This window comes from Bombus pyrosoma, linkage group LG15, assembly GCF_014825855.1.
Source record: "Bombus pyrosoma isolate SC7728 linkage group LG15, ASM1482585v1, whole genome shotgun sequence".
Lineage (NCBI taxonomy): Eukaryota > Metazoa > Arthropoda > Insecta > Hymenoptera > Apidae > Bombus > Bombus pyrosoma.
Genome location: NC_057784.1, coordinates 2,484,283 through 2,507,122, shown reverse-complemented (window position 1 = coordinate 2,507,122; position 22,840 = coordinate 2,484,283). Strand labels below are relative to the sequence as shown.

The 22,840-nt window shown below is 41.2% G+C and overlaps 2 protein-coding genes and 1 long non-coding RNA gene across 3 annotated transcripts in view; 2 read left to right on the top strand and 1 right to left on the bottom strand.

The window, feature by feature from the left end:
- The window catches only part of LOC122575442 (DE-cadherin), a 91,554-nt gene extending 72,662 nt beyond the window's left edge, over nucleotides 1-18,892 (top strand). Inside the window, exons 2-15 of the mRNA XM_043744361.1 lie at nucleotides 1,140-1,213; nucleotides 2,124-2,265; nucleotides 2,512-2,750; nucleotides 4,713-4,901; nucleotides 5,418-5,704; nucleotides 6,899-7,169; nucleotides 7,488-8,067; nucleotides 8,277-8,458; nucleotides 8,790-10,134; nucleotides 10,895-11,118; nucleotides 11,551-11,766; nucleotides 12,089-12,428; nucleotides 13,077-13,229; nucleotides 14,571-18,892. Coding sequence (XP_043600296.1) covers nucleotides 1,140-1,213; nucleotides 2,124-2,265; nucleotides 2,512-2,750; nucleotides 4,713-4,901; nucleotides 5,418-5,704; nucleotides 6,899-7,169; nucleotides 7,488-8,067; nucleotides 8,277-8,458; nucleotides 8,790-10,134; nucleotides 10,895-11,118; nucleotides 11,551-11,766; nucleotides 12,089-12,428; nucleotides 13,077-13,229; nucleotides 14,571-14,713 — 4,385 coding nt within the window. The 3' untranslated portion in view covers nucleotides 14,714-18,892. The remainder of the gene's footprint in view (nucleotides 1-1,139; nucleotides 1,214-2,123; nucleotides 2,266-2,511; nucleotides 2,751-4,712; nucleotides 4,902-5,417; nucleotides 5,705-6,898; nucleotides 7,170-7,487; nucleotides 8,068-8,276; nucleotides 8,459-8,789; nucleotides 10,135-10,894; nucleotides 11,119-11,550; nucleotides 11,767-12,088; nucleotides 12,429-13,076; nucleotides 13,230-14,570) is intronic.
- On the bottom strand, nucleotides 9,971-10,887 carry LOC122575518. Its single transcript, XR_006319453.1, has 2 exons — nucleotides 10,251-10,887; nucleotides 9,971-10,172 (listed from the first exon to the last, which is right to left on the bottom strand). It is a non-coding gene; the product is annotated as an uncharacterized LOC122575518 (long non-coding RNA).
- A 538-nt stretch (nucleotides 18,893-19,430) lies between the features above and the next one.
- LOC122575506 (hypertrehalosaemic prohormone-like) lies at nucleotides 19,431-22,830 on the top strand. Its single transcript, XM_043744537.1, has 3 exons — nucleotides 19,431-20,058; nucleotides 21,491-21,701; nucleotides 22,541-22,830. The coding sequence occupies exons 1-3, from the start codon at nucleotides 19,925-19,927 to the stop codon at nucleotides 22,583-22,585; spliced, it is 390 nt and encodes a 129-aa protein (XP_043600472.1). The 5' UTR covers nucleotides 19,431-19,924; the 3' UTR covers nucleotides 22,586-22,830.
- The last annotated feature ends 10 nt before the right edge of the window (nucleotides 22,831-22,840 follow it).

Here is a 22,840-nt window from a genome sequence, read left to right as displayed (position 1 = left end):
CTCGTTTGGTCACCAAAAGCAAGTAATGCGGTAAAAAAAAAAAAAACAAACAGTTTTCCATTGTGAGACCTGTGAACGCAAACCCGCGGCTTGCATCGCAATGAATATTTTGAAAAATCCACATATTACTCGCTTATAATTAATAGAAATATCGTAATCAAAATTGTATCACTTTTGAGACGAACAAACGTTGTTTTCGAACCGCTTTAACATTATTATTTACACGTCGTCGTAGAATTTAAAATCTGACGCTTTGAATCTTGCAAGTCGAAGTATCATGTTGTCCGAAAAGTTTCTTTCGTTTGATAAGGTGATGATAGATGAACAACGATTTCTGTTTTATATTATTTTAGTGAATTAGGTGTGATCCATTTCGTTCTATTTCCATTATCATACTCGTGCATAATTCAATAAAATAATATAAGGAAGAAATTATCGTTCGTCTGTTATCAACTTGTGAAAGGAAAAACATTTCGGACAACGTAATACGACGAGAATAAGTTGGAGTTGCCTGTTCGATATTCGCGATTAAAAGAATCGATAATTAGTTAAGAATTGATCTACGCTCTGTAATTTCCATCCGTATTCCACTTATTCCGTAAACCGACAGCAGCAACGATCTCCAACTATCGTTAAGCCATCGTTGATTTGTATCTCTCTATGAAATTCCAACGCTGTTACCGCCATGAATCGACCAAAATGCGCCCGAAACGTTTCTAAGCTCAGCTCCTTTGGCTCGTCTAGCCGAGAAGCAGGAGAAACGAAACGCAAGACGAAGAGAACGAAAGGGAAAAGAAAAGAGGAAATCGAGGGCAACGACGATAAGCTCGCGAGTTGAAATAATTATTAGACAGTTTGGAGGTAAAGCGCGACGTTGATTCGGCTTGCGTAACGTTCCCTCTCGATTATTTATCGCTCTCGCGATATACCTCTTGGCCGGAGTGGCGCGTTATCGCGTAAAATCGAAAGCTTTTACGGGGCCATGTTCGCGCGTACCTAGACAACGGCAGAGGAAGCGGAAACGCGGCGCGCGAACCGTGGAAAAAATACGATCGCCTACATCGCGCGCGTGTCTGGTCCAGCGAGAAAGAGATTCTGATGGATGTTTTATTTTCTATTTCCCTGTCTCTGTGTTTCAGCCGACGCAACGAGATTGAGGCATTCCAGACACTTGGACGCGAGATCGCAGTTTCCTAACGAGGAGGAATTTCAGGTGAGTGCTTTTCGATTATACCGCTTTTATTCCATCAACCGATTCTCCAGTTCGATCGATCGGCACACTTGGATGACGTTGTGAAATATTTCTACGACGTTCAATGATTAACAGAATCGAGGTTGTTTAGTTAAAGTTAGATCGCAGGCATCAGGGCAACCGTGTTCGTCGAGCGGAAGGCTGAGATCTAAAACGACTTCCGATCTTCTACGCGTTTGCCTTTTTTCGTAAGAACAAACCATTTCCGTATTTTTGATTCCGCTGTTCGACATTACGTTCCGATAGACGGCATTAAAATACACGTAGCTCGAAGGATATTTGGATTTAGTATTTTATTACGTTTTCTGTGTTCCGAGCTTGTCGCGAAAAGAATACAGCGTCGCGAGAGAAGCAGAGCTACGAACGCGAAAAAGAATATTTGACGTGTAACTTGAATTAAAAGAAAAATAAAATATACATCGCATCACACCGCTGTGCTAAAGTCTACCTGTAGCTACGACGCGGAGAAACTGAACGCGTTTAATTAAATCAGCAAGCCGTGGAAGTCTGAAAATTGTTTTCGTAGAGCCAATTAATTTTCCCTTGACAATAAGTCGAGATATAATCACCTTTTATAGGTTGCTTCGCTTCGTACCACCTTGCGAATCTCTCGTCCGATTTCTACCACGAGTTGTTATTTACAAAATCGTAAAGCCGAGCAACGATCGTTCTTGCTACGAAGCGTACAATTTTCGTGGGCCACGGTTTTAGCCTATTTATACGATAATGATCTCGCGATTCCTATTAATCCTGTTACTTCTACGCGTAAAAAATATCAACAACGTTGTGTGTACAGAAACGAACCTCTAATTGCGAACTCTATTTTTCGAAGGAAATAACGGTAATAACCGAAATTGTATCCGTTTCGCAGATGCAACTGAACGAAAACCACAATCACAAGCCAGTGTTTTCGAATTGCTCGAATTACGCACCAGTAGTGAAAGAGGAAGAGCCAGTGGGCACGGTGGTGATCAAAGTGCACGCAGAGGACAGAGATCATCCGGACGATGGAGGTACGCGACGTGTCAATATCTCGCATTGTGAACGAGAGTTTCACCAATTTTCCCGATATTTCAAATCCAAGAACGGAGATACTCGAATCGCGTGAAATCATTCTCGAACTTAAAGTAGAAAAATTCATCCGGCCACGTTGCTCTCAACTTGTCCATTAAGCACGTGGACTTCCTTTGACCAAATTCGAAATTGTTCGAGGGAACGCTGCATTTTCGCCTTTTAAAACGTGTTTTTCCTTCGCGCAGGCACCATCACTTACAGTTTCGTGACAGCTCCCGGCGAGAAACTAAAATTCGAGATCAACAACAGGACCGGATTGATCAGGACGACGCAGGTGCTGGACAGGGATGAACCGGCTCGTGAAAAGGAAGCCTACCTGACCGTCCTTGCGACCGACAACGGAAGGCCGCAACTCGACGACGTGTGCACGTTCAAAGTCACCATCGAGGACGTGAACGACAATGGGCCCGTTTTTGACAAAGTGGTAGGTGCCGCGTGACCACCTCGAGAACCTTCTTCTCGACTCGAGCGCTCTCATGGCTCAATATAGCGATTTACGCTACACACCCTAGTCGATAAGTACTCGAACATTCGCTCGGATCTTCTAATAGAAACGCGGTAATTAGTTTCGATAGTTAGGCAAACGATGAAAATAGGAGAGTTCGTGTTCGTAGGACGATTCGAAAGGTTTCTGAATATTATCTGGAAGGGTTAGAAGGAAATAAGGAATTAATAACACGATCTTCCGATCTACTGGAACAATTGAAAATCATTAGCTTGAAATATTTTACGTTATGCGTAATTAAACAACGATATAGAGAACGTAATAGTTTCAAAGTCCAGTACGTTCTCTTGTACTATTTACAATTTTACAAATATCACTGATCGTAATACGAAAATATTGAACAAATGACTTTAGTACGCGTAATTGATAGAACAAAATTTCATGGACTTTAAGGTTCTATCGACTTTCATATTTGCCAGATTTACCTGATTTTTCTTTAATCGTAAATGTGCTAAATATTTACGAACCGGAGTCTCTACGTCCGATACGGTTTACGTATCGTCGCGTTTGTCGCGCTCATCCTCGCTCTATGCGTCAACGGAAACCACGTGCCTGTATACGCCGTCGAAAATACTACCCTCTGGCACGAGTTTCGTCTTTTTTCCATTTCATACACATTTTACGGACCAATCGAATTTCCCGTAACACGGGTTTTTGCTTCGTCGAGCAACGAACGCAGCGGCGTATTTTCTCTTACGCTTTACGATACGATTGTGCTACACTAACCACCACCTCTTGCTTCGATTTCTTTCTTTTTCTTTTTTTTTTTTCAAACCTAGGTCTTTCGTGGATACGTATGGAAGGTTGGTCTCGAATTTTCCCGGTGTATATATCTATTTCGATGTTTTTTTATTTTCTTATTTCTATTTTTCCATTCTCTTTCTATCTATCTATCTATCTATCTATCTCTCTCTCTCTCTCTCTCTTTTCTATTTTCTTTTCTATTCACATCTTCTTTTTGTTTGTGGGAATGCGAATGCCTACGTTCTGTTTTTGTTACGCAGTGGATTACTACGCTTGCGTGATCGATCGAAAATCTCGAATGATCTGAAGGCGGAATTTCTTATATGCGTCGGATGTTCGAGTTTGGCTCATTTACATCGGTCGTAACGAGGAGACGCGTTTCCCTCGTCCCACGAGCGATTTTCAAACGAACAGCTCACGATCGAAACGATCTTTCCTTCCACGTTTATCTTCCTCCGAGAAACCATTTTTCATTTCCCTTCATCTCTATATATATATATACGTGTCTCAGTTTTTCAAAGTAAACTACTCGTCGTTACGCAACTCCTTCGAGCGTCAAACGTAGCTGTATCGTGCAAGAATTGTACGTCTAATTGTGATAAACATAAAATGCACTTGCTACTTTCGAGAGGGACGAAAGTTTAGAGAATACGTTGCGAGTCATCCAGAGAGGAACGACAATAGCGATAAATAGCACGAACGATGTTCGCAACGAAAGGAAATATCATATGGTAGAAATAGCAGCGAAATAAAGTTTCAGCTGGTTTTAAAATCATATTTCGCGTTCCCTCTAATCTTCTCTTTCGCCAGACAATATACCAAACAATGAATACGTAAACAGACGAATGCGCGACGCTCGTCATATCGGAAATGATGTATACGTCTAGTACGAAGCGTACCAGACACGCGCATTTGACGCTTATAGGACAGAAAATCCCACTTTTACCGCTCGTATCGCGGCTTCTTTCGTCGCGTTTACTTTATATCTCTGGACGCATGCACACGTAGATTTGTTTAGAGAAGGGGAAGACAGACAGGCTGGTGGGAAGTAGAGATTTCAGAAATGGATCGATACCATGCAAACGTATTTCGATATAACGTTGTTTGTTTTTCCGGCGATCGTGGTCTCGCGTATAGGCGTACACCGAGTCGGTGCCGCAAGATTTGCCCCTGGGACGAGAAGTGATGAGGGTATCCGCCACGGACATCGACGATGGCAACAACTCAGTGGTCTACTACAGCTTGTTGTCTAGAAAGCCCGAAGACGCTGTGTACTTTCGTATAGATCGCAACACGGGTGTGATATTTCTCAATAAAACCATCGATGTAAGTATCACGCGATTCGTCTGAAACGTTCAAATATTAACGAGATTAATTCGTTTTAAGCCTTCGGTCGTGATACACGTGGCCGACGGTACACGCTTCTCTTTCGTATACGAATAAACAGTCGATTCCACGCTTTACGCAACGATCGGATTTTTCTAGCGTCTAATCGACGCATATGCTACGTTAATTCATAAACATAGACGGATGCCGTGTAAATATCGGGCTGGCAACTATAAGCGATTACGGATTTTCTCATTACCACCTGACGATCCAATCCGCGATCGTTTAGTTGCCAAGCCAACGTAACGCGTAGTACGAAATAATTCGCCCGAGTGTCGGCTACAACGTGTCGCTGAACGAAAGGCTTCAAATAGATCGAGTAAACCTTTTTTTCGTACAAATAAAGCAACGAATTTGGCGAATTTGGCGATTCGACCGCCGAACGAATGGGAAAAAGTAAAGTAATGGTAAAGGCAAAGAATGGGAGGAATCGAAACGATCGTGAAATATTTGCAGAGGAATCCGGATTACAAGTTCAGCATGACAGCGACAGCCAAGGATCAGGGCGACGTTCCAAAATCGAACACGATCGATCTGGATATTCGAGTGGTGGAGTCTCACAAGAAGGCTCCGGCTTTCTTACCAAGACCTGCCGAGCCGATTCGATTGCAGGAAAATTTCAGCGACTTCGACGCCAGTATCATCCGACTAAAGGCCGTCTCGAACAGCGGAGACAACAGCGGTCTCTTGTTCGAGCTGGTTCCTGGTAGAACAGAGCAGACCAACAAAGGAAATACATTCAGGTAAATCGAATCTTTTGCGACTTGTTACGATTTGCCAACGTCGTTATCCCGTTTTGCCAATTGCTCCAGTTAATCGACATTCGAGCGACGACTGATGTGAAATTTCTATCGAAGAAATGGAAATTGAAAGGCCATGCGAAAAGGTATCGAACGTAAGGAGGAAAATTAGCTTTAGCTAGTTAAATGTATATTCTATAAAAAGATATCGATGCGCGTAAAATTTCTATAAGAAATTATAGACTGGCCAGTCTGACTGCTCTGGTAATTCTGTTAACTTTTATGCGCTCTCGAGCTTCAATTTTCCTCTTTCTCCCGTGTCGATGTCGTTCAAGATTGTGTTTCACAAGGGAAATCGGCTAGACGTTAACGCTTTGACTGTCACGTTGGTCATAGACGACCGACCATGGTTTCTCCTGTGACGCCACGGTGGTCGTTGGTGACCGAAGCGCTTCGACTTTTCACAATTGTAAAAATTGTATGAAAATTGACTATTAGGGCATTTTGAATGTAACCGATAAACGGAAGATACTTTGAAATAAAAAGTGCCCCCTTGAACGATTAAATATTTCTATTAGAACATTAGTAAAAAAAAAAAGAATGAGAACAAATCTTGCATCTAACGGTGCACTATGTTTGCATCCATATCTTTCAGGGCTAATCTACGAATATTATTATAAACACAGCTCAGAAAATAATCACAAATGCTGCTTTATAATCACGTAATTGAAGTTAGAAGCGTGAACATACCTTGCTATTATATATAGAACGAGCAAACATTGTTTACCAATATCTTCTACACGTTTCAACGATATATTGTGCACGTTTTGCTTGCGACGAAACGACGAATGCGGATGGTTTGTTGGAATAAACGAAGCCTCGTTATAATGTCGTTATCAACAATTAGCAAGGCGCCACGGTGGTCACCGGTGACCACCGATAAGATAAACGGTGCATCGGGGAAGAACGTTGTCTTACATCATAAATTTATTGTCATTTTGCCATTATACGCTTTGAATAATAAAAATACTCCCGTGGCGTCCTGAGCGAAACGTGTGATTTCGGCGTGGCAGTCAAAGTGTTAACATTTTTAATACCTTGATATTGTTTTACCGATCATCGTTACTGTGTTTAAAGCGAATACTCTCGTCAATTATCGTACACGCCCCAATATTCCTCGTATTTTCTAATTGACAGATTGGAGTCGAACAAGGATGCTGCCGACATCAAGCTCTCTCAGCATCTTGACTACGAGAGCAACACGGTTTACACGTTGATCGTGCGCGTGCAGAACAAGTATCAGCTGGCTGCCGAGACCGTGATCGATATCGAGGTGTTGGATGTCAACGACAACATTCCAGTGTTTCGAGATCTGAAGAAGGGTAGAGTACTCGAGAACGAGCCACCAGGCGTCCCGGTAATGCAAGTGCGCGCGATCGACGCCGATGGAACCTCCGCCCATAATCAGGTACGTCTCTTCTTCCTCTTCCTTTGTCTCGATTAACATAGATTGGAATGCTTGTATAATTGGAATGCTTAAGTAATTCTCTTCCTCAAATTTATTATATTTTTCCCTCAGTGGCGAGAAATTCAAAATACGTTTAAAACACCGACACGAAACATTTAAAAACATAACGCGAGCTACGATGTAATTTTTCGTTCGATTCGTATGATCCAGAGAGAAGAGCAACAGCGGCAGCGAGCTTAACGATACAAACAATGAAAATCATAGACGCATACAACTATCGGCGCGTTCTCACCGTTTCGCATCCTCATGTTTTTCTAGGTCACGTACGAATTGGATAACTTTCGGGATCTTTTCGCTATCGATAAGTATACCGGTAACATCACCACTCTGACCACGTTCGATAGGGAGACCGAAGACACGTACAACGTGAAGGTGATCGCCATGGACAATTCCCCCAGTGCGCTGTTCAAGACGGGGGAGCACAACAAAGGCCAGCAAGTGTTTCGCATCGAGATCGCGGATAAGAACGACAACGCTCCCCATTTCACGCAAGCTGTTTATACCGCGAATTCGATCCTGGAAAATGCTAATATCAACGCGCCTGTCACCGAAGTGAAGGCCAATGATTTGGATACCGCCAGTCCGGTTACCTACAGCATTATATTCGGCAATACCGACGACAGCTTTTATATCGAGAACACGACCGGAAAGATCCGCGTGAAGAAGCCGTTGGATTACGAGAAGATCACGGAATACAATTTGACCGTGAGAGCTTTCGACGGCGTGTACAACGATACCGCTCAAGTGAAGATCTTTATTGAAAACGTAAATGACAATCCGCCGGTCTTCGAGGACTTTAATAAGAATCCTACTATCGAGGAAGAGAAGCTGGTGGAAGGTAAGCAAGACGTATCCCGTTTAGCGTTACTTTCATACGAATCGTAGAATAAGAGTTCTATAGTCCGTAGAATACGTTTTGGTCAAATCTCGAGAGATCTGCAATTTCTGTTTCAAAGATCAGGACCACGTTGCAGTCGTTTTCTTCTCAATAAGACTATGTTCAAGCTTTTGTTATAAGCGAGTTTGATTGCTATGCGCTGGTTACAGGTTGCATCACTACTGTGGTCGCTTACGATCCCGACATCAAGGACAGAAACGCTGATCAGCATATCGCCTACTTTATCGTAAAAGAAGACCAACAACCTCTCATAGGTATCGACAAATCTGGTTGCATGACCTTGAAGAAACCTCTCGATCGCGATGGCCCCTTGGGGTACTCCATGTGGACGGTAAGTTTCATTTCGGCTGTACCTTTCATTTTAGTGCCATCAAGCACTTCGTCGATCGGTCGGTGCAAAGCTGAAAAGACGATTAATCGAATGGCAAGGAGAGAACACTGTTCTCCATTGCTCCAGAGATTATGCTCCACGTAGTAAACATCACGATGAGTACTTGCTTAGATATTTCATACATTTTGTACATGACGCACGTTTTCTATCTTAAATGCATAGAGATCGGCAGTCGTTCGGTTTTCGAATTCTTGTCGAATCGCGACCAATTAATCGCTACCGGATTTCTTCGGAAGAAACAGCGAGATTAATCGTAACCGATTGGTTTCAGGTGATTGTTATGGCGCGAGACGAAGACGGCTCCCCGACCGCGCTACGAGAACTCGTAATGGTGAACATCACGTTGATCGATATAAATGACAACGCGCCATTCCTCGACATGCCCTATCCCGTAGTATGGGGCGAGAACAAGCCTCCTGATAAGATCACGGAATTGAAGGCTCGCGACTGGGACTCGGACGAAAACGGACCTCCTTTCCAATTCGAAATAGACAAAAATACCGCCGACGACGAGATTCTAGCCAAATTTGCTATTCGAGACGCCGACTTGTTTGCTCGTGTCGAGTTCGATCGAGAAGAACGAAAGAGTTACGACATCTCGATTGCTATCACGGATAGCGGAAAGCCACCCATGACGGGAACATCGACGTTGACCGTAATCATCGGTGACGAGAACGACAATGCTATGTCAGAAGGTTCCAGCTCTATATTTGTCTACAATTATAAAGGCAAGGCTCCAGAAACAAAAATCGGACGAGTGTATGTAAACGACGCTGACGATTGGGACTTGCCAGACAAGCATTTTGCCTGGGCATCGACTCACGAGGGATTTGATTTAAATCCGAAGGACGGTATGATCACGCTGCTTCCAGGAATCACGAACGATACGTTCGTCCTCAAGTTCATAGTCACCGAGTACAGCATTCGCATCCCCCGGCATCAAGTGAACGCGTACGTGAACGTCACGGTGAAAGAGCTGCCTGAGGAAGCGGTCGCCAGGTCCGGATCCGTGCGATTCTTCGGAATGACAGCCACGGAATTCGTCGCTCCTGGTGAATCTGGCGTTAGTAAGAAGGAAATATTTCAGGAGAGAATAGCGAATATGCTTAATACTTCGGTGGAGAATGTGGACGTGTTCACGGTGCTTCATTCGCCGCATCATAATAACAACAGTTTGTTGGATGTACGGTTCTCGGCGCATGGCAGTCCTTATTATGCCCCTGAGAAGCTGAATACGATCCTGGCGCAACACACGGAAGAGATTGAACGAGAGCTGAAAACAGATATCTTGCTGGTGAATATCGACGAGTGCCTTATCGAGAAACAGCATTGTAACAATACTTGTCGTAATTATTTGAACGCAAGCACGGTCCCGTATCCGGTTTATACGAATATCAGTACGTTCGTTGGAGTGCGAGCTGTAGTAGATCCACAGTGTACTTGCCATGTTGCTGAACCGATCGTTTGTCTGAATGGAGGCACACCGTTGGCAGATAGGTGCGAGTGTCCTCCGGGTCTTGAGGGGCCAAGGTGCGAGCTTCTTGGCATTGGTTTTCATGGCAACGGTTGGGCTATAATGCCGCCACCTGGTCAAGCTTGCGATGATTCTCATTTGGGTTGGTATATTTCCTTCTTCGTTCCTTACTCTAATATGCTACGTGTTACAGCAATGCTAGTTTAAATTTCAATAGAACAGTGTCTCCGCGATTCAAGCGTAGTAAATTCTCCTTACCCACAAGGAAGGTCGTTTAATTTACAATGGAATTGCATACAATTGTATACGATTATACGTATGGAAAGAACGTGCCACAGCATTCATAAGGACGTTTAAGGATACACATCGTTTATCACAAAGATGGACATCTATTATAGCTGCTAAACTAATTGCTAATAGCATTTTCCTTTATACTCCTGTATGAATATACTCTGTCAAGTCCTTGCGAGAAAATAATTATTTATGGATTTGTGGGAAATTTAAACATGCGAGGATACGTAATACGTATATAAAGTTTCGAAAAAAAGGTCCATAAAATATCCATTTATTTAGCGAAACAAATCTCTGCCCAGATCCCACTCTTTTAATTGCTTTTTAATGTAAATTTACACAAATATTTGCAGTTTACTGATGACAAAGCTAGAGTAAATACAGCGACAGTATCTAAATACTGTTGATATTTTTCTCGCTTATTTCCGCCAGATCTATTCTCCTCCATTCTCGCGGAAATCTAGAGTACTGCTGCAACAAATTTATCGTCTGTTCCACGAGAATTACAATCCGGATCCTCGATTTATTGGAATTTAAACTGACCACTATTGTATCCCTGCAGCAGCCGAATGTCAATATCCATTCATCACGTGAATCCGTTTGCGTTTCAGGTCTCGAGATAACGCCTCACATAGACAACGGTCTGGTATTTTACTTTGGTCCGATGACGTATAGTTCAAAGATCAGAATTCAAGACTTCATGGCCCTGGAGCTTCAACAGGGATACGCGGTTCTCTACATGGACTACGGGTCTGGCACTGTGAAACTCGATCAACCGCACATTAAGCTCACTGACGGAGAAAGACATAGGATAGACGTTTACTTTACGAAGAACGTAAGCGCGATTGGTCTTTATCATCGTAGAATCATTGCGTTCTAACTTTTTCCATAACTCTTTATATTGTGCGTTACGGTATCGCTCTTGCTTTTGCCATAATCTTCGTTTGAAGTACTTGATGATCGTTCAAACCACATGTATGTACTCGTATAAATATCTTTCATCATTATTAGGGTATAAATACGAATACAGAACATCAATAGCGATATATTAACACACTGTTGACCAGCTATTTTATGCAAAGATTGACTGTATTTCATGCATCGTACATAAAGTTTACTCGTGACCAGTTAACAATGTTGTGCATGAATAAACAAGTTTATTTGCGACCTGTCAACAGTATGTTAATAAATGGTACGAATAAAAGCAGTTACCCTTTGAACGTAATGTCCAAACTCTATGTTAAACTCTATATTTTATGCGCTGCAGGCGATAGAAATGAAAGTGGACAACTGTGGAATCTCCGCCTGCATGAGCTTAACCGCGCCGCAAGGACCGAACGGATTTTTGAACGTGAACAGCCCCTTGCAGATTGGCGGAACTCTGACTAATCTCGCGAAGATGGCTTCGCAACTAGGATGGGATTATGTACCTACCGACAGAGGATTCGTCGGATGCATACGCAACATGACCTTCAATGGAAATGTAACGCCTCGAAGATTTTACTTTATGAATTCTCTTATCTTGTTTTCTTTGCCTGTCGTGAAATGAACGTGACAGAACTGTTATTCATAAACGTGAACATTCTCGTGTAAATTGTACGTTAAAATCTTTCTCCCGAGTTGAAAGCAAACGGTGAGACTGAGACGTAGAAAATTAGAAAACATGTAGCACGGCTAACAGCTTGGCCAGGCAACTTCTCTCAAAATTACCGAGCGGAACTCGGCGAACGTGATAAAATCTGTAAATTCAGTTCGCCCAATAATTTGTAACCGCGATATATCTTCTTTGCTATTCTATGTTTCAGACGTACAATTTGGGTATGCCATCGCTCTCTAGAAACGCGGATCCTGGCTGCGATCACGGAATGGCAAAAGCCGTATCCTTCGGCATCGACACCAACTTCCTTGTCGCGATCTTAGTTTGTATCGCGATTTTGTTGATACTGTTGTTCGCGGTGGTGGTGCACAGGAAAAAGACCGACGATCTCTATAAGGATATGGACGACATTAGAGAGAACATTATTAATTACGAGGACGAAGGAGGCGGCGAAGTCGACACGGGCTACGACTTGAACGTTCTTCGAACGATTTACGACGCACCGCCTATCGATTCGAAAATTGCGCCCGTTGGCTTGCAATCCAGAGGTACGATAAATTGAATAAGTAAGCCAGCAGCAAACGCATATTATAGTCGTAGTGTAGTTACACAATTTGTTATGGTATTATGTGACACAGCTCTGTAAGACGAATCAAGAGATAAGCGTTGTTTAACACTTTAATCCACTAAAGGATAATATCGCATTATCATCCCATCAGCAATCATTTTCATTCGATTTATATTATCGAATTTATTAGTTTATTATATTATCGAATTATTTTAACATTCTGCTTACGAAAAGCTTTTGTATCTTGTGCGTAACAATGCACATGTCACTGTATTCTCATGTTTCAACTTTTACTACTTGTTCGTTATGCTCTCAGTCTTAGACACGTACACGTATTTCATGTTAATTACTGTCCGAGCTAATTAATTTATCAGCTGTGTTATTATTCTGTCAAACTATATGAACGATATTACTTTTCAAGTAAATTTTATTATCGCGTAGGGATAAAAATTGTTCGGTTCCGCTTTTTCGCTCTATCGCTATGAAATAAACCATTCGACGCGCTCCTGATAACGATGACTAAGCCTCTGTCAGAGGGTTAAATCTCGTTCGAATGACATGTCGCAACGAACAAAAAGACACTCGAACGTCAATTTATACACGTCCACTTTCTTTTCTCGCTTGCCAGGTCCCGACGAGGTGCCGGATATTTGCGGTTTCCTAGACGGTAAGAAAGAGAGCTGCGACAAGGATCCTGACACGAATCCGTTCGACGATGTCAGGCACTATGCGTACGAAGGAGAAGGCAATTCCGAGGGTTCTTTATCATCCTTGGCTTCATGTACGTACCACTGAATATGTATATCGTTTAATTAACGGAATCGGCGGAAGTAAATAAAATTATGCGACCAAAATCCAGGGAAACTAGAGCGGAATTTACAGTCTGAAAATATCGTAAAATGGTACAAAACATTGTACTGGTCAAAATAGTAAGTAAAATTGTAGAAAACATTGTGAGTGCAACAGTTGAAAAATTTTTTATTGCAAAATATGCTACGTGTCAATGAGAATACTGTAATATAGAAATCAAGTGCAATTTCTCTTCCTCTATAGTTATTAATAATTCTGGAAGATATTATCACGATATATAGAGAAAAATGTAAATGCTGTTGAAGATTAGTTAATCGTTTCTTGACGTTTGACTATACCATCTGTCTAAATGTAAATGGAAGGAGCATTGAGCTTTCCTTGCAACTAACTGTAAGAGGTGGCACGTACAGAGGTTCTACACGCAGGTTTCCATAGATACATTTTCCTTTTTCATGAATTTGGACTACGTCGATGCATAAGTTCTTTTTTCTCCCGCAAAACTTGTTTCTTGGCAGTTGCAGTGTTTTCTACCAGACACTCTCCAATTCGCTATGGACTGTTAGCCAATAATGGTAACTGGGACCGCAGCCGTGTAATGAATGAAAATATATAGCGAGGAAGTAAAACGTTAAATAGAATCACCGATCTGTCATCATCAGCAGTTCAACGATGAGTCATGAAATCAGGGCTATCAGCGTATAAATTAGAACAAGAGTTATAAAGCGGGGACCGTGGTTTTATGCGCTTCTATCTATTTACGAGAAGTCCGAAGATGTAGAGATGCACGGTAGCCAAAGTAGAACGCGCGAAGCAATTTTCTATGTGTACCTGGGTTCTTCTATCTTCTTAACGACAGGCTGAAAAATACGGATTTGCATAAATCTTTCTTCACAAGCAGACAAATTGTTCTCGATTTATCGCAGAGCTGCTGCGTTGACATCGTACAACCTTGAACGAAGCTCTACATCCTTATGATTCCCAACGCGTTTTAAATTACTTGCTGCGGTCATCGAAAGTTGTTAACTTTAATCAGTGGCTGATTTTACGACCTCGTACTATCGCTACCACTTATTATACCGCGTAATCAATTTTCTTTACTCTGTTATACAAAGGATATAATATATACGTACGTCGAAGTTCTCTACTGGCAACTATTTCGTAAGCCACTGTGTATTGTAACGCGAAGTAATCTCAATCTCAGAGATCAAAACCGCTCTAATAAGAAAAGAAATAAAAAGTACACTCGACTCTGTTGGATAGACGAGATGGAATCATCGACTAGTTTCTACGATATTTCCTTTTTCTTCTGCAGGTACCGACGACGGAGATCTCAAGTTCAACTACTTGTCGAACTTTGGCCCGAGGTTCCGCAAATTGGCCGACATGTACGGAGAAGAACCCAGCGACGAAGAAAGCGACGGCGTCGGAGAACGGGAAAGCGAGAGCTGGTGTTGAGTCTCGCGCGACCTTTCGACTTTTCACTCGAAGAGTTCGCGACATTAAACTCGGTAACTTCCGATCTCCTCGACGAAGCAACGACTCTTTTTCGCTTCGTCGCCTCGTGTACTTAACTCGAACTTGAGGATACCTGCTGTACTTTTGTACCGAGGACACACTGCCGAATCACGGCATCGGTAGCCACATATCGTTTCGACAGAGCGTAATCGAAGCATGGTATTTTCCTTTCTCTCTTATTTTCTGTTCATTTTATCCATTTTTACGTCTTTCCTTTTACCCGAGCAAACTGCTCTCGCAACCAATAACGGAGAATAACATTCGGTTAGAATTGAATTTTCAAAGGAAACAACGGATAGCTCGTAATGCTCTCCGAGTGACGATGTAACACGCGATCTTTAAGAATAGACGGCATAGCGGCGAAAGACTAAGAGACCATGAAAAAGCAAAGATAGTATTCTATTTCCTATTGACAAGAGAATATAAAACGAAGAAATAAAAAAAAAAAGACAGGTAACAGTGAATAAAAGAAAAAAAAAAAAAAAACAATCGACGCATCAGCCGAGAATGACTTGCTACGACGACCGTAACTCGGCTGTCTAGCATCACGACAATGGACGGACACCACGCGCATATTCGCTCGTTGATATGCGTTAATTTCGCGCGTGCATTCCACTAGTAACGAAGGGAACGATGATTTATAGCGTGAAGAGATCGCGAGAGAATCTGACTTCGAACGAAGATGCAAAGAACATGGTGAATTCTTTTGGCAATCATTCGAGTTACGAGGACTGGACTTATTTTTTTATACGTACATTATAGAAACGAATAAATATGTATGTATGCATGTATATGCCTGCGAGGACATCGCGGGCAACGAGTATATAGAATGCAGAGAGGAAACGAGACGAATGAATGATGGCAGCGTAGCAATAGACGAAACCCGAGACGCGATAGGGAAAAGTATAAAGATGGAACAAATGGCAGCGGGAGAGCCTCACCGCTCCTCTATATTTAACTTATAGACTATTTTATTAAACTATTATGTGCGCGAGTGCGTTTAGAAACTGTGTAGAAGGTGTGCGAAACTTTACATATGAGAATACACGAATAGATGTAAACCTAAACACCGAATCTACTATGCTGTACACAGATGCGTGTGTGCATGAGCGTGCATGCGCGCGCGCTTAGGCCAAAGTGATTGGGAATGGAATATGTTACGCGTGTGAATCGGTGTGAGAAGGGATCCGAGTGCCATATCGTGTGCCCGAAATCTGAATCTAAAATCGATCCACCGAATTGTACATGAATACACGAATGTATGGTCGCCATGCTTACCAGCGACGAACAGTTGCAACGCGATTTTCTGCCTTTTCTTTGCCGCCGATTGGCGATAATCGTTTATCTCGACATCCATTTTATTCCATTCGCGAAGACCACTTTGCACGCGCGCATGTGCCTGCGAATATTTCCAAGTATATGTATATAGATATATATATATATATTATGTATGTATGTATGTATATCCGTGTACCTATGTAGGCGTTCGCGCACGTACGTACACGTATATATGTGATAATAATTTGTAAGCTTTTTGTACGATACATCAATGGCGATATGCATATGTATAATAATAATGGTAATGATAACGATAGTCGTAATAAGAACAACAGCATCAGTAATAAAAGTACGCAAATGTTTGTTGATTCAAAATTGATGTTGATTCAGGTGGACTTTTAACCCTTTGCGGTCGTATCGAGCTTAGATTTGGTTGCCGGAATTCATTTTCGTTGAACTGTAACAATTAGATCGCGCATCTGTATCTGTTTCTAGAAGATTTAAAGATAGAAAAGTGCGTAGGAAACATATAAAATGTCTAAAGCAGAGTACTCGTTATAATGTTTAACATGCGAAGCGAATTTCTCTATCTACGTCCTACACTCTTAAGTGTGTTCATAAAAATCTGAATTTGTATAAATATCCACTGGTTACATAATTAAGGAAGATGTTAAAAAGATCAAACTGATATTCGTTGCCGCTACTTTACATCTACGGCTTTCATTTTGCCAATTTAGAACAATTAGTTGCTTATGAAATATTTTAAGAAATGTCTACCTGCACCAACTTGTAAGTCTTATTAACTCATCGAGGACCAATGTTGCGTCAGCGCGATATTTCATTTACAATTTCTTCTTAAACAATTTACACTGTGGAATTCTATCGAATCCACGTGACAACTACGAAAGGGGATATAAAAAATCTACCGAATATCAGAATTTCTTTTCCCATGTAAAGATTGTACGAAACTTGGAGAAACTGGATCTATTTTGTATCGCCATAAACTGTTTCTTCTTCAAATTATAAAATTCTTCTTGTACCTTCAATTTATGTCACGGCCTTCCGTAACGTATTTATTATTCTAATACATTTTTTAATCCGGTAAAACAACAACTCGTGTCTAAATTTTCTAATAATATTGCGTTTATTACGCTTTGTTTCACTTGGTCCTTCGTCGGATCCTACGCAACCTGGAAGAGCGTCGGTAATCAGTGCGACGTACGATCAAAATGGTTCTTTACCTCAGTAGCTGAGAGTATACGTACGATCGAAGTACTAAGAGCGTTTTGACGGCAGAGAGAAGTCGCACGACCGCAAAGGATTAGCAAACTCCGTTTGGGTAAACTTACCTACTGAATCAACTTCAAAGCGCCGTCGAAAGATTTAACGTGTAATTTATACGATAAGAAACGAATGCGGTTTAGGGGAGAGCGCGTGATCTCAGATGCGTAAGAGTAGTTGGTTCGTACGCATCGATATCCAAGAATGAACGTTTTATTTCTCATTTAGATGACGTCTGTCACCGAATAATTACGATTGCACGGGCACGAGTATCGAGATACGTTATCCGAATAATAAGATATGTGTTAGTAAATCACCTGTCGTATCATACAGGTGGGCGTCTTTTTAACGATACACTCCGTCGCAGTACAAAGAACGTCTCCGTCGGCAGCGGCGAATAAGAAACGTGAAACGATCGCGACTCATCGGCAGAGTTCGGCTCGATTTTGCCGCGTCACACTTATTTATCGCGCACTGACTACGCTACGAGCGGACTAGTTCGCGATACGCTACTTACGCTATATACTCGAACACTGCCCTTATGTACAATTAAAGAGAAGAGAAAAGAATAAAAAGAGAAACGACGCGACGGTTCTGTTCCACGACCAAGCATCTGGCTGGTCAAGGTGTGAGAGCGGTGACACCTAAAGCTCCGTTCAGATTAGTCGATTACATATTTGAATTGGAGCTGTTTTGCGGGTGTTTTGAGGAATCCTGATTTTAAGATAGATAATGAAAAGTAAATTGCGAGTAGTTATGTATGTCTGTAAAATGTTCATCGACAAATATCACGCATAGCAAGTACGACTAAGAATATTAAGTTGAAAGAAAGGTGAAGTTGGTTTAGCACATGAATATCGGTAAATACGCGAAGCTGCAAATAACACGATACCTATCGCCTATACCGTTCCATTTCGAACTTGCCTGTGTTCCAAATCCAACAGTGGATTTCTCCACCTTGCGCCTTTTCATTTTATGTAGTTCCATCTCGAATATTAACGAATTTAAATAAAAGTCTCGAAGGAAAAGCGACGACGGCTGCAAAGAGACCGGTAAAATTCTTGAAAGAAATACTCGAAAGGATATTTCGAATCGAGTAACGTAACAGAGATCGACGCCAGTAAAATTATTTGAAATCAAGCGACTTTTCAGCAACGAAGATACGCGTGGAAATCTAAAAGGATATTTCACGAGATTTCAAGTTGCGAGTCAAATTTATATTGCTTGGATTCAGGTAATTTATCTAATTTGAACGAAGCTCTATTGTCAAAGAGGCGTTCCTCTTTCTCAGTGATGTTGGCGAAAGAGTCGCGAGACGAACACCCTAGCCACAGGTATACGCATATACAGGCTTCTTGTAAATTATATTCCAGGACACGCGAGACCGCAATGGTTGCCCGCGTGACCTACTCGACATGTGATAGTTGATCGCAAGATATACGCGCAGCACATCTTTCATCTTTACTCGCGAGATCCATCTATCGTCGTCGGAGATACGTGTAACTTCGTGTTCTTCTTTTTTTTGTAGCAATAATAAAAGACGATGACATTGGAAGTAAACGTGGTTTGCGATGTTTAAGGAGTTCCCAGACCGATACGAAATATTGTCGACAGTAAAATACAGCCAATTAAACGGCAAGAAATAAAATAGAAAGATTAACGATACGAATGCTAGAATCGATCCACTGATCAATAGACTTAACCTCTTAACCTACAATTACGGACCAAACGTGAATATTACGGGCATCGCTCGTGATACGTACTACGCAAGTCGTGCGAATGGCTCGAAGACTGCGCGAGCTTTTTTTACGTTTTCGGCCCAAAATTCTCGAACGTAAATAGTAGGTTAAGAGGTTATTAGATTATTAGAAATCGTAAAGACGAAATTTTCGTTACAGCATTCGATGTACCTTTACAGGAAAAGAAAGTTATTAAAAATATAGACAGATACCGTAGAGATATAAATTCGATTTATTTCACGCGCGTTATTAATGCTCAGTTTTCTGCGTAATAAGCGATAAACTGAATATTCGCATAATAAGTTAACGTCAAAATATATTAATTTCATATAATTTAAATACACTGAGTATACATCGAATATAGAGTATTTATGCATATAGAATATGCATTGAATATGTATGTTACATATATGTTATATAAAATTAATGCAATTTGCTCGTCGTTCGAATCACTTTGCAATTACATCGGGCAAAATCCATTGCGGGAAAACGTTACAAATTCCTCACGCAGCGCTGTTACGAGGAAACACATAAGACACCATAGACGATCCAATCGCAAATGCATCGCTCGGGTACATTCGCTGCTATCGTGAATATCTCGCATTGCGCTTTGGGAATTCCTTTTAAGCTGGAAATTTCCCGAGTCACTGGACCTTGGTTAATTAATGGAAATCACGGCAGGCTTCGTGGTGACGTTTGCCGAACGAGAAAAAAGAAACCCTTGAGTCGTTCGATTGCGACACGATGTCTTTCATAGATTTCAATCGGAAAAATTCACCCCGGCGCCAATCCGGACGTTTCACGTTGTAAATTGCCAAGAATCTCGAGAAGGGGTTGCTGAGAACCTATAAAAATGTCCTCGGCCTGGTTACCCTCTCGCAGTCGTGTTCACTTCCGGCGGACACACAATCTCGAGGACCAGAAACGAGCAGCACGATCCTTTCGAATCGCGTTGGTCGCTTTAAACGCGATTCCCACTGACGACATGTAAGTAGCCTATTGTGCGCGCGTGAAACGTACTATTAGTTACACACAGTGGCTACGAAAAATATTTCCACCAATTCTTATTTTCAAACGAAACGTTTTCTAGCAAGTCGCGCGCTTCGTTTTCACAGTATCAAGTTTTTCCAGCTATACGAGAATACCGTCGAATCATACGAAATTTAATACACTCGAAGCTAATTGGTCGGAATATAAACGGTGAAAAAAATGAAAGAAATTAAATATAGAAATTTTTAAGCGAGTCGTAGAACCATTTTGGCTGCGCAACGGTTTTGCCACATTGTGACACGTTGCTTGAGACGCATAAATTAAACAAGAGTATTTCATTGTTAAAAGAAAATTTATTGACAGAAATGATGATTTCTAAATTCAACCGGACGTTACACTTTGTCATTATATCATGACGTTCTTTTTTCCTAAACATAGGATTTCTTCTTATCTTTAATACGCAATATGCGAATTGACAGAATTTTCTGAATTCAACCGTAATCACAAATACAAATGGTATAATAAATACAGTGATGATAAACTTATCACAGAACTTTTCTATATTATTTTCTATAGTACGCGCGTTATACGAAACTTCGCTAACACTTTAACGCGACACGACTATCGCGATCGTCATAGTAAAATATCGTAGCGATAGGAAAGTGCACATGAAAATTACAAGACATTTATTATACAACGCTTATTTATACATTACGCGAGCAATTTATTCCTACAGCGCGAATAATATTCTTAACAGGATCTTTGTGTTAAAAATAGTCTCACTACGAATTGTGGCTTATCGACATACTGAACGGTTGACTGTTCAAATATTTCGACGATTCCATACTATCAATAAATATCTTGTTCCCTTTACCTACATTCTCAGATTCCTCTCAGATGTCACCGATACAATCATAGTCGTGTCACGTTATAGCGATAATGAAATTCCAAAATTTATAATATGTACACAAAAACGTTTCCAAAAGTGTCTAGGTACTTTCATGAACCGCCGCGCAGTCTGTATGTTTGAATTGTTATGAAATAGAAAAGAATAGAGCGGGTCAGTACGGTGTAATTGTAATGGCACGTTATCAGCAGAGGTTGTACATATCAATTTGCAAAATAACGTTTGCAACTTGCCACTCGAGATATTTGCATTTCAGAACCCCTGCAGATCGATGATGCAGATTGGTTTGTACGCGCGCGCACATGGCTCTAACTATGGCTAGATCAATCACCGTATTTACTTAATTCTTCATTTATGACTTTAATTTATCACCTCGCTATATCTCTCTCGCCAAGAGTACCTACATACATTTTCATATTGATCGAACGACGATCGATGCATTCATCTCTGTACAGTGTAATTATCGCAATCGCTAATTTAGTTACGCAACAAGCTTTATATTCGTTTTGTTTCGTTCCATAGGCATCGTAAAGTTCGACTCGAGTTTCTCGTTTTCTCTATAATATTGCTATTATGCTTGATCCTGAATTCTGGAGCCGAAGCTCAGCTAAACTTTTCGACCGGTTGGGGAAAAAGAAGCCAGAAACTGGAATGGAGTGCCGTTAGACCCGAGTGCCCTTCGCAGGCTAGACCTTCGCTCGAACAGCTGCTAAACGTTTACCATTTGATACAGGTACGCCTTGCATCGGTCTCCCTTTCGCGACAAAACCCACGAAGACAGGCATCGTTGCTGTTACAATTCGAATTGCAAAATTTACAGTATAAAAATTATGTATCTTTTGGTCAGTCGTTGTAAATAGACGGAGGATGTTTATGCATTCTTGAGAAATTTAAGATTCCAGAAATCTACTTGCATACAACAGGATGTACACAACGTGCGAAAAGAAAGATACAAGCTATCGAAAGTAGAGCATCCATCGTGACATCTAATAGACGAAGCGAATTTCCATTTAGATTGCATTTCCTTGATTATCCTCGTACAAATATGAATTTGCATAAATATTTGCAATGTAATTATAAACGACCAAAGTTTGTTTAGTTATCGATAAGTATTATCGATGATGGAAATTGCTTTTTATTAACATTTATGAAAACTTTATAAAAGCTCTCCTCTTTAATTCATGGTATCTCTTGTACAATGATCTACCAACTAATGGTTGTCCACAATCAAAAATAATAGTAAATGATCACTTTCATTTCCTTCCTCCATAATTCCTGAAAACATACGGGTATTTTTGTTAATTTGTATCTACATAAGAGCACAATTCTATCCATGTATTTGCCTCGACTAATTATACTCTTGTATCATTTAAATTATATTTGATATGTGTATAGAACACATATGTAGATATTATAGAAACATAGTTCTACTGTTCAACAAAGACGATCTTCCTGTCAACGTCTTCCTTCTTAAGACTATCAAAGGGTAGCTGTTACTTTTGCTTTCTGGAAAAGGGAGGCGAAAGAAGCGTTGCCGATCAAAAGCGTTTCTTTCTTGCGTTTCGTTTGCAGATGGAAGCGCGCAAAATGTTGGAGTGTCGGAAGCTGAACGAGTAAATTCGGAAGCGGATCTGATGCGACGTTAGAGGAAACACCATAGGCTAAACATTGGACCGTTCGAGGGAGCCGTTCGAACCGTATACCTTCAACGATTTGCAACTTGTTTGGAAGCACTGGACTCTGAAACGAAGTATCCGGATCTATCGAACAAAGCTTGCTTCGATACGGTTTTCGAGCCCGCTCGAACGTGCCTTGTAAAATCACCGATACGAACGATAATACAAACAATGAGTAGTAAAGGAGAAATATAAT